The 16,367-nt window shown below is 41.9% G+C and overlaps 1 protein-coding gene across 14 annotated transcripts in view; it reads right to left on the bottom strand.

The window, feature by feature from the left end:
• The window catches only part of ehbp1l1a (EH domain binding protein 1-like 1a), a 48,893-nt gene that overhangs the window by 6,983 nt on the left and 25,543 nt on the right, over window positions 1–16,367 (bottom strand). For 10 of the 14 annotated variants that reach the window (XR_015107633.1, XM_086166455.1, XM_086166453.1 and 7 more), the window contains 10 exons: window positions 16,274–16,339; window positions 11,382–14,635; window positions 11,233–11,290; window positions 10,627–10,833; window positions 9,763–10,290; window positions 7,227–9,317; window positions 5,388–5,484; window positions 4,848–5,014; window positions 4,497–4,545; window positions 3,896–4,411 (listed from right to left, as the gene is read on the bottom strand). Coding sequence is in view for 12 of the 14 variants with exons in the window: in XM_086166455.1 (XP_086022581.1) it covers window positions 3,896–4,411; window positions 4,497–4,545; window positions 4,848–5,014; window positions 5,388–5,484; window positions 7,227–9,317; window positions 9,763–10,290; window positions 10,627–10,833; window positions 11,233–11,290; window positions 11,382–14,635; window positions 16,274–16,339 (7,033 nt within the window). In the remaining 2 variants the exon portion in view is untranslated. Of the gene's footprint in view, window positions 1–3,895; window positions 4,412–4,496; window positions 4,546–4,847; window positions 5,015–5,387; window positions 5,485–7,226; window positions 9,318–9,762; window positions 10,291–10,626; window positions 10,834–11,232; window positions 11,291–11,381; window positions 14,636–16,273; window positions 16,340–16,367 lie in introns of those variants that run through there. The other 4 variants (XR_015107634.1, XM_086166459.1, XM_086166456.1 and 1 more) reach the window with 4 other exon arrangements.

Below are 16,367 nucleotides of genomic sequence, written 5' to 3' on the forward strand. Positions count from 1 at the left end.
ACTGGCTAGGCCACTCCAGAACCTTGAAATCCTTCTTACAAAGCCATTCCTTCGTTGCCCGGGTGGTGTATTTAGGATCATTGTCATGCTGAAAGACCCAGTCATGTTTCATCTTCAGTACCCTTGCTGATGGAAGGAGGTTTTCACTCAAAATCTCAGGATACAAGGCCCCATTCATTCTCTCCTTTACATGGATCAGTCATCCTGGTCCCTTTGAAGAAAAACCAGCCCCAAAGCACCACCATGTTTCACAGTAGGTATGGTGTTATTTGGATACAACTCAGCCCTCTTTCTCCTCCAAACACAAGTTGAGTTTTTACCAAAAAGTTCTATTTCGGTTTCATCTGACCATAGGACATTCTCCCAGTCCTCTTCCGGATCATCCAGATGCTCTCTAACAAAGTTCAGAAGGGCCTGGACATGTACTGGCTTAAGCAGGGAGACACGTCTGGCACTGCAGGATTTGAGTCTCTGGCGGCGTAGTGTGGTCCCAGCTCTGTGCAGGTTAATCACTAGGTCCCTCCGTGTGCCTCTGGGATTTTTGCTCATCGTTCTTGTGATCATTTTGACCCCATAGGGTGAGATCTTGCGTGAGCCCCATATCCAGGGAGATTATCAGTGGTCTTGTATGTCTTCCATTTCCTAATAATTGCTCCCACAGGCGATTTCTTCACACCAAGTTGCTTGCCTATTGCAAATTCGGTCTTCCTAGCCTGGTGCAGGTCTGCAATGTTGTTTCTGGTGTTCTTTTGACAGCTCTTTGGTCTTGGCCATGTGGGAGTTTAGAATGTGACTGTTTGAGGTTGTGGACAAGTGTCTTTTATACTGATAACCAGTTTAAACAGGTGCCACTAATACAGGTAACATGTGGAGGACTAAGGAGCCTCTTGAAAAAGAAGTTACAGGTCTGTGAGAGCCAGTAATCTTGCTTGTATGTAGGTGACTAAATACTTATTTTCCACCATAATTTGCAAATAAATTCTTTAAAAAATCAGACAATATGATTTTCTGGATTTTTTTTTCTCATTCTGTCTCTCATAGTTGAAGGGTATGTATGATGAAAATTACAGGCCTCTATCATCTTTTTAAGTGGGAGAACTTGCACAATTGGTGGCAGAATAAATACTTTTTTTGCCCCATTGAATAGGTGATTCCTAATGCAGCCTCGGGGCAGCATGGGCCAGTGTCTCACTGAACCGGTCCCATGCAAAGATAAATGCAGAGGGTTGTGTCAGGAAGGGCATCCAGCGTAAAACTTTTGCCAAAACCAAAACACCAATCAAACCTAACACTCCCATACCAGATCAGTCGTGGCCCGGGTTAATGACGACCGCCATTGGTGCCCACAACCCATATAGAGTGCCAGTGAAAACTCGGTCACTGTGGGTCAATGAAGGAGAGGAGGAAGGCGCATTCAAAAGCAGAGAGAGAAGAGGAAAGAATCTGCAACAGGGAGTAGGGATTTTGAATATTGGGACAATGACGCGAAAAGAGTAGAGAGTTGGTTGACATGATGCAGAGAAAGAAAGAGGATGTATTGTGTGTCCAGGAGACCAGGTGGAAAAGTAGTAAGGCTATTAGCTTAGGAGCAGGCTTTGAATTGTATCATGGTACTGAAAGGAAGAAAAATGGAGTACGAGTTATCTTGAAGAAGGAGTTTGTTAGGAATGTTCTGGAGGTGAAAAGAATGTCAGATAGACTTATGAATCTGAAACTAGAAATTGAGGGAGTGATAAATATATCACATATCTATATATTCAGCCACTGACAATGTTGTCAGTGGCTGCTTCAAAGGTGGGATGTGTGTTAGAAGAAAAGTTCTGGGATGAGATAGATGATGTGATGCAGAATATCCCCACAGATGAGAGAGTGGTAATTGGTGCAGACTTCAATGGGCATGTTGGTGCAGGCAATAGAAGTGAAGAAGAAGTGATGGGAAGATTTGGTGTACAGGATAGGAACGCAGTGGGAGACTTTGCAAAAAGGATGGAAATGGCTGTAGTGAAAAAGTTTTTTCGAGAAAAGACAGGAACATAGGGTCATTTATAAGTGCGGGAGAGCTTCTAGATGACTGGACAACTACAGCTAATGTGATCAGGGAGACAGGTAGGAGAGTACGTGGTGTATACCTCCATTTGGTGTAAGGAAAGGTGGAAGGAAAGAAGATAAGGAGACTTGATGGTGGAATGGGGAAGTGCAGGAGTATATACAGAGAAAGCAGTTAGCCAAGGAGAAGTAGGATCTTGAGGGGACTCAACAGGATCTTAGAAAGTTAGATGATGCCTGATGAAGTGTGATGGTGCCAGTTTTTAAGAATAAGGGGGATGTGCAGAATAGCAGTGACTATAGAGAGATAAAGTTGATGAGCCATACAATGAGCCATACAAGTAGTCGAAACAAGAGACCAAAAGTCAGCATTTGTGAGCAGCAGTATGGCTTCATGCCTAGAAAGAATACTACAGATGCAGTATTTGCTTTGAGGATGCTAATAGAGAAGTAAAGAGGAGGTGAGAGGGAGTTTTATTGTGCTTTTGTAGACCTAAAAAAAAGCATACAACACGGTGCCAAGAGAGGAACTCTGGTGAGGTATGAGGAAGTCTGAAGTGGCAGAGAAGTATGTTAGACTGCTGTCGGTGGGACTTCATCAGGGATCAGCTCCGAGCCCCTTCTGCTTTGCAGTAGTGATGGACAGGCTGACAGATGAGGTTAGACAGGAATGGACCATGATGTTTGCAGATGACATTGTGATGGTTAGTGAGGGCAGGGAAATCTAGAGAGGTGGAGGTATTCTCTGGAAAGGAGAGGAATGAAGTTTAGTCACAGTAAGATAGAATATATGTGACTGAATGAGAACAGCCTGGATGGAACGGTAAGGCTACAGGGAGTGGAGATCAAGAAATTGGAGGATTTCAAGTACTTGGAGTCAACAGTCCAAAGCATTGGAGAGTGGAAAACAGGTAAAGAAAGTGATTCAAGCAGGTTGGAATGGATGGAGAAAAGTGTCATGCGATGGAAGTCTATCAGCCAGAATGAAAGGAAAGGTGTAAAGGACAGCGGTGAGACCAGCAATGTTGTATGGTCTTGGAAAAGTTACAAAGACAAAAAGACCGGAGACAGAGATAGAGGTCGCAGAGATGAAGATGTTACGGTTCTCTTTGGGAGTGACTAGGATCTATCAGAGGAACAGCACATGTTAGATGATTTGGAGAGAAGGTCAGAGAAGCCAGACTGAGATGGTTCGGTCATGTACAAAGGAGGGATAGTGAACATATTGGTAGAAGGATGCTGGAATTGGAACTGCCAGGCAGGAGGTCTTGAGAAAGACCAAAGAGAAGATTTATGGACATTGTGAAAGAAGATATGAAGGTAGTTGGTGTGAGAGAGGAGGATACAGAAAATAGGGTTAGATGGAGAAGGTTGATTCAATGTACCCTATAGGTGATTCCTAAGTAAATATAAATGAAAAAATATTGTTTTAGGTAATTGCTTAATCATTTACTTATTTTATTGCTTTGTCAAATGCAAAAGTTATTGAAGTTTTTTTTTTTTTCCCACAATTTCTTTCTCTTTAAATTGAGGCAGATTTCTTCATCAATGTCATTCAGTAAGTCTGAGTGCATTTTTCCTTCTTTTACTGGGGATGTTTAATTGATTCACAGGCCCATTGTGATTGACTAAAGGTAATTTGGGTCAAATTGAGGTGATTTCTAAATAATATTTGGGACATTTAAATAAATACAATAAGTACATTCTGAGATGATTCAGTGAACTTTAAGTCTTCAGATACCATGAACCCTTGGCTGGATTAGAAACTTAATTAGAAACTCCAACCCTATTTGGCTTTCGGGACAATTAATTACAACATTGCAGCTCATTCGAAGAGGAAATACATTACATGTACTATTGCGCTTTCTCCTTCATCCACTGAGCTGCTCCTCCGCTGAGACCTTCGCTTCTTCACCAGATCTGCATCCTTTACATGAGAGAAACCTGACTTGGACAAGAAGTGGGTCCGTGGTGGAGCCACCGGAGCCTGACCCCCTCCTGCTCCAGAAACCTGTTGACGTTTGCTTCTTGGGGGTGGGACTACATCCTTGCTGCTGACGCCATCATCTGGCTGGCTAGACATTCCATAGGAGTCGATTGCAATGCCCTCCTCCCGTAGCCGCTGGGTGCAGTATCTGATGGTGGCCTCTGGGTCCTCCTGGATGGTGCGGTCTCCCTTTATCGCATAGCTGGACTCGCTGCTTTCCTTCTCAATGTGCAGCACACTGAGCTCCTGGCCCATGAAGTGCGTGCGTATCTGGTTCAGGTAGGTCATGACAATGAGACGGTCAGGAACTGTTAACATGACCATGTCTGACGGCTCCATCAGCCGGGAAATTCCAAGCTCTGCAAAACCATCGAAAGCCTGCAGTGTGGTGGGACATTATTATCATCAATCACACCCAGAGGTATTTTGTTTCTTGCAACAAGCATTAAAAAGGTAAAGTCACCTTTTTGTTGTTGTGTTTGATATCATACGGGTCCAGAGCCTCATAATTACTGCACCAAGACAACAAATGAATAAACACTTACAATTGAAATCATGGACAATATAAAACCACATAAAAACTCATCAAGTAATAAAAAAAACATTCTAAATATAATGAGAAATATTGTCAATTCAAGGAACTTATACTATTAAAAAATAGGAAATGTTCAGAAAATTAGATTTACACCAACAATTGGGGATCAATCATAAGTTTCAAATCACCCAGAAATATGAAAAAAGGCAGAAATCTCTACGAAATCACATTTGATTCATGATTTTAGCAATCTGTTGAAGATTATTCTCTATTTCTTACATCTTCCGTGGACAGAAGTGATGTAAGATGGCACAGAAGGCCAGGCCATTCCTCCAGGATGTGCTGAAGTTGACAATCCTCACACCCTTGTGACTCCGAGTGACCTCCTGACACCACTCCAGGAGAGACTGGCTGGACGTCACCAAACTGGGACTACCGGAGATGTTCTGCAACAAATAATATTCTGCATCACTGTCATATAGCTGTCATAGCTGTTAGTCAAGTGGTTATGCAGAGGAAAGACACAGCTTTTGTATCAATTGTGATAAATCTGTGTTGCTATTTTCTTCATCCAGACACAGACTAGTGTCAACATTGTAAAAAACAAATCGCTGGACTGACATCCCTGCAGTGGACCTGTAAGAGTAACTTCACGCAGAAATGAACTGTGACAATCCTTTGTGACTGTACTGTTATGGGCATTTGGTGAATTTAACCACTTAACATATTTTGTAGATAAATTACGAGGAATAACACCACACACAATGAACAGTTTTAATACACTCAAAAAACGCGTAAATAAATTGAGCTCTAACATACTTCTGGAGTGGCAGCACCATCAGCGGGTCTCTTTGGGGGGGTTCCTGGAGTACTAACTTCATCTATGTAAACTGAGTTATCTGCTCCTTCTTTTTGCCTAGAAACACAGAAAAACAAACAAACAACAAAAAACCATTAATTCAGAAAGGACTTTTTGACTGAATTTTTTGAGTCAAAATTTTTATTCCAAACCATGCTGCTAATGAAACCACACCAATTGATGAGATTAGAAAGCAGGGTCACCATAGAGTCTATGTACTGACATCAGCCCACCCTAGATAATCCCAGCTTAATCAGACTGAGTGGCAGTAGCTGTTGCAAAATCCTTGCCTTGCATGAAAATAATTGCTTATCTACTGCTGGACTTGGCGGAGTAACTGTCGTGGTAAACAATGAACGGTGATCACTGAAAACCAACATCGTCAAAAAGCAGGATTGTACATATGTTTATAGAGAACACATCTCTAAACACTGCTCCATGCCTGAATGCATTAATTATGGACAAGGGACACAACCCTCAGACAGGGTTCAGTGTTCTGTGTTGTGTTTTCAATCCTCTTTTAACCCCAGTAATTCTGGTTATCGTGTGTGGTAAATAGTATGTGCAGCAGTGAAGAGACCAAATATATTCCGCATCCTGAATCCAAAAGACCCAGGTAAGGACAGTATGCAGCTTCTCATAAAAAAGGAAAACATGACAGTAAATGGCTGTTACCTCTCAACTCCAACTATCAAGCTGCCAGGTTCATTGTAACTGGGGACCGGTGCACAAAAGAAGTCTTAAATAGCAGGTTTTAAGCATTAACCCTAAAATTCAAGCCCTTGTCTCAACACATGTCTCCTGGCATGTGGAAAGGTAGCTGATGCAGCCTGTAAAGAAGTCAGGAAAAACCATGATGCTACCATTCTTTCATCAAATAGTAGAACTCAGGGGTGCCCAACATGTCAATCGCAATCAGACATTCAATTGCAAAGGCAACGCCAATCAATCGCAGAGCCCTGCCTTTCAACTTAAACTGGACCACACACAAGAGATCGCTCAACATAAACACAAGCGTATCAAATCCACAGAATAAAGTGCAGTACAAGTAGTGTGGGTAGATCACATGTCATTGAACAAAAAGCTGCTACCCTATCATCCATCCCCGCTGTGGCACTTGGCACTTGATTGTCATGCAGTACAGCCATCTGAGATCTTCATCCAAATACCGTTCCACCATGACTGATGATCATCTGGAAGTCTGTTTGATGCCACCAGCAACTACTGTCCGCTCTATGCTCCCTGGCTGACTCCATTCAGAGCAAGACATCAGCAGAGTAAGGTCAGGGCCAAAAATGTACAGAATTGTATTGTGCCATACATGTGATGCTGTTATGCAAGGTGAATGATATATATTCTCGATATAAAGTAAAGTATATCTGCAACATATGTACAATCATGTATGTTTAGCATTGTTCCTGTTGGTCGATCATTCGGGCTTGGTCCTTTTAAAAGTATCTCTCAAGCCAGAAAAGAATCGGCACCCCTGCTATGATTGTTCCATAAACAGGTTCCCTGAGAGCCATTTTTAGGAGCTGATTGGATACATAGGCATCAACAGTGCCTCTATTACATACAAACTGACAGCTCTTACCTATCCAATGAGTTTCAAATATTTTCTGACAGTTGAGCTGAAAGGTTATTCTTCACGCTTTCTGCCACTCAGTGGGTTTAACTGTTTGGGCAGACAGTGACATCCCATACATTCACTCTATGGTAAGGCGTGGAGATAATGCAGAGCAAATCTCGTGTATTCTGCCTCCCCCTTGACACCCATTGTAAGTAGTGACTGTCCTTACCTGTCTTCCTCTAAACAACCACCTGCTACATCTACTGACACAAAGCAAAAGTCCAACTCTTCATCCCTCATTTCCTTTTGTGAATTTATGTCCATCGATTCAATGTCTTTATCATCCTCTACATGCAGCCAGTCATCATGAGAAGAAGTAACTGATGAAGCAAAGGACCTGTCAAGCAAAGTGTCCGAGATTTGTTCAAAGTCAGCAACCTTGGCTAATTCATCTGTCCCATCAGGTTTAACGTTAAAGGTCCAGCCTTTCATAATTTCCTTTAGCTCCTTTTCCGTGTTGGCATTCTCCTCTGACTGCTGGAGAGAAATGTCTTCATCTCCCAATGCAGCTGACATCTCCCGCTCAACCTCATTCTCAACATTAGCTTTTTCTTCAAATTCTTCAATACTTCTTCCAAAGATTACACTTGATTTCCTCTGTGTGTCCTGGCTAATGACACCTCTTTCTTGTTCTGCACTCTGGACAGATTCCATTTCGGGCGCACTTAGATGTTTCTTGGCCCGAGGCCGTGGACGAGGCAAGCTTGACTGTCCATTCAGATCTTTACCAAATGTGTCACTTTGCATGTCTGGTAGGCAAGAAGGCGGTGAGCTAGATGCTGTGATGTCGTCCGGAAAGGAACCACTGAGACGCTTCTTTACTCTTGGTTTTGGTATTGGCAACCCTGAAGCTGTGTTTAAACTGTCACCATCTTCTTTATCAACTTGGTGCTCAGTGGTAATTCTGCATCTTCTTAATTGTACAGCAACTTCTTCCACCACTGGAGTAGAAGGTTGACCACCCAGAGGAAGGGGGTATTTACCGTTAGTGTTATTCCCAAATGACAAGTCTTTGGATCCCATCTGGCTTTCTACCTTGATATCTTCTGCAACCAAAGCGAGGGACTTTTTCTCTGTAGCTGTGAGGTCAACAGGGAACGTGCCACTGCTATGCTTCTTGACATGCAGCCTTTGAATCACAGGAATTGGCTGTTTGCTCTTATCATATGCTTTGGCAGTTTCCTTGTTTGTGATGTTGACTTCTTGCGCTGTCAGAGTGTCTACTGTATTTAATTTCTCAAATTTACCTGAAGGGACTATATTGCCAAATTTTCGAAGACCAATCTTGTGAATGATTGAAGACGAAGCAGTTTGCTCTGTGTCAATCGTCCCTGTTTCTGTTGCAGTGCCTTTAATTCCGTTGACCTCGGAGGAAGAACGATTTGTGGTGGCCTGAATGGAAACATGGTCGTCCTCTTTAGTTCCAGCACACTTGGATTTTTTTTCTTTGTCCATTGTTTCGACAAGTCGGGCTCCTGTGGATGAACTCCCGACAGAATCAGTTTCTTGAGAGACGTGTTTGGTTGTTTGGTCATCAAGTACACCTGAAACATCAGACATTTGCTCACAGGAATGTGAGAGCATTGGATCGGAATTTGCCAAAGTTGAATAATCCTGAACTTTCGAGTCCTTTTGGTTGGTTGCATATTGAGTTGATGTTTCTCTGCAAACATTCTCTTTTCCCCTCAGAGGTTTATGAGGACCAGTTTTCTGTGAAGTTTCTGAAGGCAAACTGCCGTCTCTTCTTTTCACCCATGGAGGAGGGCAAACCGCCATGGGTACTGGGACAGATTTCATTACCTCTTGTTCTCTGGGATCACATGTGAGCGATGTGCCATCCCTTTCAGGGCCGTGAGGCCCAACTGCAGGAATGCTGCTGTTTGACGTCATAGTACATGTTGGGGAAAGGCTGCTTGTAGGTTGTTTGTAAAATATTTCACAAGCTGTATCTTGCCTTACGGAGTGGATTGGAATAACATTGGGTTTTTGTTTGTGGTCTGAGGTTAAACTATCCTTCCTTCTGAGTGGTCGTTGCGGGACTGGGTGTTTTCCTTGAACACTCCCATGCTTTTGAGGTTTTGTAACTGCTCTCTTTGGCTTTCTGCCTTGCTGAGAGTCAGCAATGTCATCTTGTGCTTCGAGAAGAAAACTGCAGGGATCACCTGAAGATTTAACTGTATTCCGGTTGTCATCTGTCAGCAACTCACTCCATTTGTGTTTGGCAGTTGCAGATATGTCTTCAGTGTTTGTTTGTTGCAGGCTTAAGGATGAGAGAGAATAAGCTTCAGAATGTGTTTTTTTTTTTTTTTTGCTGTTGCCAGTTTTACCATGCACCCTATGCTCAACCAATTTACAGTATAATCAGCAAGAAAAGAAAGCATCCAAATTTCATTGCACACTGAACACACAGCTGACCTTCACCGTGAGCATAACACATGCGCACTATCAAATGAGGACATGACACAACAAGGTGACAATGACAGCGTTGAGCCTTATTTGGAGGCACCTGTTCACATCACTCCAACAACGGTGGTAATACAAAACCAAAATTACGATACCATCCAATTGGACAATTAAAAAGGATAGCTTCAGTAGTATGACATTTCAAGCAGAGTAAAAGACAATGTTATCACCAGAGTTACGAGACACGTGCACTGTCACACCGTGCAACCAACACAGAAGTGGCATTGGAGCCCAGCACTCACCAAATATCCAGTTGGGGAGAAGTCAATACGACTCCAAACTCTCTATCTTCTCCCACAGCCCCGTGACTTGCTAACAAACTTCCCACATCTACCAGTGTTTGACCTGAGTCCTGCTCATTTATGTTCAAATCTTTCTCTTCCCCAATTCCCTCGTCATTTCCCTTGGATATTTCAGTAATATCTTCCTCAGTCAACGGAGGCCATTTTTTCATAGTTGCACAAGCCAGAAACCCATCATCGCTGTCTACAGTTGGTGAAGGAGAAACTGACTGATCATCAATCAGGTCCCACATGTAAGGCTCAGCATTTGTTTGATATTCAATACCAGGCTCCATATGAATGTCCTCAAACTGGCCCTCCAAAAGATCTGTCACCTGAACCCCTGCAATTTTATCCGAACAATATGGAAAACCCTCTTCTGCAGGGGTTGAAGTCTTGTCCCTTGAATGAACAACAGCCTCCAGTTCGAAATCACCTTGACCTAGTGCAGAGCTGGTTGGCCCCAAAATGGATGCTACTGTTTCATAGCTGTGAGGAAATGGACAGTAGTATGGATGAAAACTGGAACCATGCAAAATCAATAGTTTCAATATATGTGTAGTTAATGAAATCCAATTCATGTTTGTCAGCTCCATCAATTATAACATTTTAACACATAGCATTAAGTCAAAATCAAGACTTAAAATAGAGGATTGCAAAAAAATAAAATAAAAATCATAAATTAAACTAAGAGGACTTCTGAGGAACAGATAAAGTAGAACAAGCCCTCAGTTCAAATACAAGCATTTAGTTGTGATTTATGTTGGATATGTTGGATACACACCTCTCTGCATGCAACACACTTCATGCCAGGCTTGCACTTACCCTTTATGCAAAGCACCCACAATTGATTTTACAAATCCAGAGGCTTCTTTCTGTTTTGCTGGTGAACCTGAATGTGCTTGCTTCTCAGTAACTGTTCTCTCTGCCTCCAGCACTTCCCAGCCTAACACTCCCTCTGACTCTGATGCGTCCAATTGTTCCTGGACTGTTTGGGCTTCTTCTGCTGCTATCCCTTTGAATAGCGATTTGCTGAAGACCCGAATAAAAACAACTCAGAGGTATGGTATTAACTTAACTGAATCAACAACACTAGAGTAACTAGAAGTGCGGAAAGCTACGATAAACTATAGAATTACACTTGTCGTGTTATTGTCTATTACACTTGGAGATATTGCTTGCCTAATAATGTGTCATTATTCCTGTAAAAGTACACAAAGTCTTCATCTGCCATGAAAAAATCAAAACAGTTGATAAAAGGCATACCACATATGTTGCTGAAATATTTTGAAAGCAAGGGCTTTTTTTCATCATCGTGTGACACAAATATCTTTGTAAAAGTTGTCATTTTTGTATTTTTTTCCCCAAAAGTCCATGGAAGGCAAACCAATACACTGCACACAATGCAAAAGTAGGGTCTCTTCTACTTACCCATCATGAACATTGTGTTCTACTTTCTGACTTGCACCCCCTTTGAGTGTCTCCCTTGCTATAAAAGCAAACACAGTAGAGTGCAATAACAGAAACATCATGAAAGAAAAATAAAGATGATCCTGATGATAAAACCGTGAATGTCTCACCATATTCAAGTGGTGTGTTTGGCCCAATGAAATATGCAGATGTATCACCAGAAATCCTTGCACTTTTGAGAGGGAGTCTAGTTGAATCGTTAAGGTTTGGTGATAATTGCTCTCTGCTTTCAGGGAGCAGCTGGTCACTCTGTGGATCTCTCGCTGGTAAACTTAATTGGGAATTATTCTTAAAACCTGCTATTTCCGTGCGGCATGCATACGATGGCGCCATGGCAATCATACGCTCAAATTCATCATGCTTACGTTTGTCATTTCCTTGATCTTTGTCGCGGCAAAGCTCCTCAAAAAATGATTTGCTGAGGCTTGCTGTGTTTTGTATACTCATGAATTCAAAGCTAAGCGTCCTTGCTGATGGAAAACCTGGGACACATGTAACACATGGCGCAGATGCATACAAGCTGACCATGTTTGGTGACTTGTTTGCAACTTGAGCAGAGGGGAAACCGCTTGTCCTGGCATACTTAGGGCAGGATGTTATCAGTGTGACCATACTTCCTTTGTTGAAGGAACATAGCTGTTCCTTTCCAGCAAGCCCAACAGTCCTTGTCCTATTCCTCGGAGTCGTTATGAGAATTGGTTTTGTTTCGGTAAGCCACCTTGGAATACAAATTTCTTTAATGGATGCAAATCCAATGACACATGAGGAAGTTGGACAGCAAGATAGCATATTCATCAAAATGGGCTCCAGTTCAAGTTTGGTTTTAGAAGCAGATGGAAGTCCTGGAATCCTTGATGCTCCTGGGTACGATGTTGCCATTGTCCACATTATCTTCTGAGTTATTTGGTCTTTAATTGGACCATCTATAACCAAGACTGTTTCATTTTGAGACGTTTCACACAAGGTAAATGGCTCCAACACCCAGTGGAAGTTAGTGTATCCCTCACAACATGCAAATCCTGGAAAACTTGATGTTTTGGGGCAAGTAGGAACCAGACTTATCATACTATAACCAGGAGCTGATGGGAAGCCAGGAATCTTTGATGCTCTTGGGCACAAGGGAACCAATGCAAACATGTTGCTCACATTGTCGTTGTTAATGGATGAGCAGCTAATCCTCATCTGAATATTCTTTTTGGGTCTGCGAATCGATAACGGCGGCCCAACATTCCATCCTCCATCCATTTGACTGATAACTGATGCCAGTCCAGGTATAGTAGACACATGAGGGAAAAAGAGAAAGTTCACTTCATTAAAGGCATAGTAAACAACCTTTGGATTCGGGACAGCTGGGAAACCAGCAATAGAGGATGCTTTAGGACAGGACAGTACACTGGAAGCCATACAGTTCATTTGCCTAGCAAAGTCTGTTACTTTAGCAAATGGACTGGCAATATATGTTGTACAATATACAGGTCGATTTGGATGAGAGGGAAATCCTACTGTCTGTGCCTGTCTCGGACAGGATGGTGTAAGGAAAACCATTGTTCCCATGTCTTTCTTAATTGGATCATAACTATCAATCAGTGTTTTGTTCTTTTCTTTTGTCCTCGATTCAAATAATACGTCCCTTATGATGGTGCATTCTTTTGGCTTGTGAGTTGACGGGACTCCTGGTATTCTTGACATTTGTGGGCAGGAGCTTGAAAAACAGGTCATACTTTGGATATAAAAAGGACGATTGAATCTTGACCTTGCTACCGAAGGAAATCCAGGGATGTCAGATTCTTTTGGGCAACTTTCTAGAAGAGAAATAGATCCTTTTATATCGGCTCTGGGACTGTCTTGTAGATGTACTGATCTTGTTCTAGTTTCCCTCTTCATCAATGGCTGAAGACTCAGGTGAGTGTTCCATTCTTCACTGTTAGTTTCCAGCACTGACTGAAACCCAGCAATTTTGGATATCATTGGGCACGACAAGAGGAGGTTTACTTCACAAAAACCATCATAGATAGATGGCAATCCTGGGATACAAACTTTGTTAGGACAAGTTGGTGACAATAATGGCATATTTTTCCTTACATAATGAGAAGGTATATCTTCAATCACAACTGCCTTAACTTTACCCAGTGTTAGCTTCAAGAGCAGATTGTTTGTTTGCCAGCTTTTGCTCAAACTGTGTACAAAAGATGGAAGATCTTCAACAGAAGAGGTTTCGGAGTACCAGCTTAGATGGTGCAAAGCAGGCTGTTGGGCCGAGGGGATGCCTGGGATACGAGACTGTTGTGGACAACTTGGTAACAAAGATCCTTTGTGCGTGATTTCGCTCTTGTCTTTTGGCGATACTGCCTCCATCTTCCTTTTCATCTTGAAAAGTGGCTTCTGTTGAGATTCCCACAATCTGTCAGTGGCTTCAGATGAAGGTGGTGCACCAGGTATGGTGGAGACATTTAAGTAACAGGGGAAATGATCCACCACACTTGATCCACGAGAGGCTAAAGACTGTTGAGGTGCAGACGGAAAGCCAGGACTTCTGGCCTCTGTAGGACAAATTGGCATTAGCATGAACATTTCTCTCTTTTTCCAGTCATCATCCTCAGATGCATATGTTGGCAATATTCTCTTCATATTTGATTGTTTTATCCGAAGTTGCTTTGAATCATGAGCCCAAGGTTTTTTATCGACCAGTAAAACAGAGGGCATGCCAGTAATCTCTGACAGAGTGGGACAAGTTCCATATAAAGAAGACTGCTTGTACTCCGTTTTCTGCTTCAAATAAAATTCTTCACCAGTCCCTCCAGAATGGACGGACATTTTTTCCAATGTATTTTCAGGAAGACTGGCTTCTCCTTGTATATGAGGTGTACTCTTGGTAAGCATATCGGTAGTTTTACAATCCTGTGATGACTTATCCACCATGGACAGGCTGTCCAACTGGCATTCACTTGACTGTTGGGAACTAACAGGAATGTTAAATATGTTACTATCAGCTAAGCGTAATGGTTTCTTTGTCTCGTCCGTCTTTGTATTCTTTTCTACCTTGGTCTCCAATGTCATAGCAGGCAAACTTGTGCTAATGTCATTGGCGGAGACATTTGCAACTGTACAGACCTCCTCGTCTACAATCTTAATTTCTTTCCGTGATACAACTCCAGCAACTTCTTTCATAGTCTCTGGTAATTCCTCCCATTGAATTTCTTCTTTTGCAAGAGATTTTGCTGTCCATATCTTCGGTAGCTCTTCCCACTGTATGGTCTGGTCTGCAGGATATTTTTGTGAATACATCCCAGATGTACTTATTTGAGTGGATGGGAGCTCTGTTGCATCAACTGCCAGTGGGTATGTGGACTTTATGATTTCAGGTCTAAAGGGAAGGTTATACATGGCACAGTCAAAATAGGGATACAGTAGGATAATGCCAAATAGAAATAACATCTGATTAACACACTCCCATTTCATGCATCGCACACCAGCCAGTTAGTAATGAGCAATCACATTTCACATGAAACTATTTGTAGCCGTCAAACTGTGAAAACAACTCGAGCATTACACTGGCAAGTAACCGTGCTGTGTTCAAATAGCCTTTCACTCTTCAGATCCTGGCACAGCCCTTGACATACAGGATCTACTGCAGTCTCATGAGTACAGGGTAGATATGGGTTAAGATGATGACTTGCGGATGGCGACTGAGACGTAGGAATACCCCACCAGGCCCTGTTTGAAGGTCTTTTGTAAATACCAGATGGTAGTACTAAGTAAACTGTTCCAGCTGTTCCCTTCAGGCGTCGCCGCAGAATATTATCTGCTCAGTTGTTTATGATAAAAAAATCTTTTGCGTGAAGCAGCATTTGTTTGTAGTTATGTTTCTGGCCTTCAATGGCATGCATTTCCAGCCCCTAGAAATCTTAAAACCACTTTTAGGAGAAAGGAGCACCTTGGGGATTTTGTTTGGCAATGCCAAGGCAAATTACTCTGAGTAATCTACAGGTTCTTTGCAGGTCCAGTAAAACGAGAGAACATAAGACCCGACATAGAACCATAAAGATTATGGTCCCTGTTTTACATGGTTTATAGGGTTTGGGACAGATTATGGTTTTTTTTTGCTGAGGGTCATGTTTTTTGTTTTATATAATTTTTGATACACAAAATGATCAAAAAAGAAGGGTTCTCTCCAGTGTGGATCATGGAGAGAAACTGCTTTGTATAAGTGACTTGTATAAATAAATCACTTCAAATCACACACATAAATCACTCTTGTAGCTGAGGACAGTGAAGGCTTAAAAATAAGGTGACAGAAAAACACATAAGCAACAAGAACCCTGAATAAGTAAACTATATTTTCTTTGTACTTATTGCCAATCCTTGATTTCAATCCCTGTATCCACCTAAAGCTCTGAATTTCACAGGTGTGCCAAAGTGTACCATTCAATAGACTATTAAAGTTTCTATTCCCATTCTTTTTGGCTTCCTGTAAGTTTTGGACCTGTGAAAATCATTGCTGCTATCTAAAAGAATCCCACCAATACCATTTAAATTATCCCTCAAGGTCATAAGCTTCACTTCAAGACCTGCAAATACTTGCCAAAAGGTCATGCCGCAGAATTTGTTATGTCACTCCACAGTCATTCCTGGTATAAAACGGCATTCATTTTTTGAAATTTCAAAACTGACTGACAAACAAAACTTGTAATTATTCAACAAACGTACTCCTTAAGGTATCTGCTTCTGATACTACAGCAGAGAACAGTACTCTCATCACATACAAGGAAACATGTTTTCTGTTGCATTCTGAAGTGAGGCCCCAAAAAGTCCCTTCAACACTGACAAGTAAAAGAACGGAAAGAGACAATTCACTTTGTTGGAGGGTAGAATACCACTGTTAAACAATGCAGAAAATGCACATCAAATGCATTGTTGGTCAATTGATTTTAATAAAGTGCAAATGCATAAATGTTTGCTTGCAGCACAGCCTTTCATCACTATGCAAAAACACATAACCCACCTCTTCCTGACACTCAAGAATAATGGTATGTCAGGAACTGAATGCCATAACCTGCAATGTAACTTCCTGAAAGCAGAGTTGGAATGCAGATATT

Source organism: Fistularia commersonii, chromosome 19, assembly GCF_037954325.1.
Source record: "Fistularia commersonii isolate RoL2024-O1a breed Wild chromosome 19, RoL_Fcom_v1.0, whole genome shotgun sequence".
Taxonomy (NCBI): domain Eukaryota; kingdom Metazoa; phylum Chordata; class Actinopteri; order Syngnathiformes; family Fistulariidae; genus Fistularia; species Fistularia commersonii.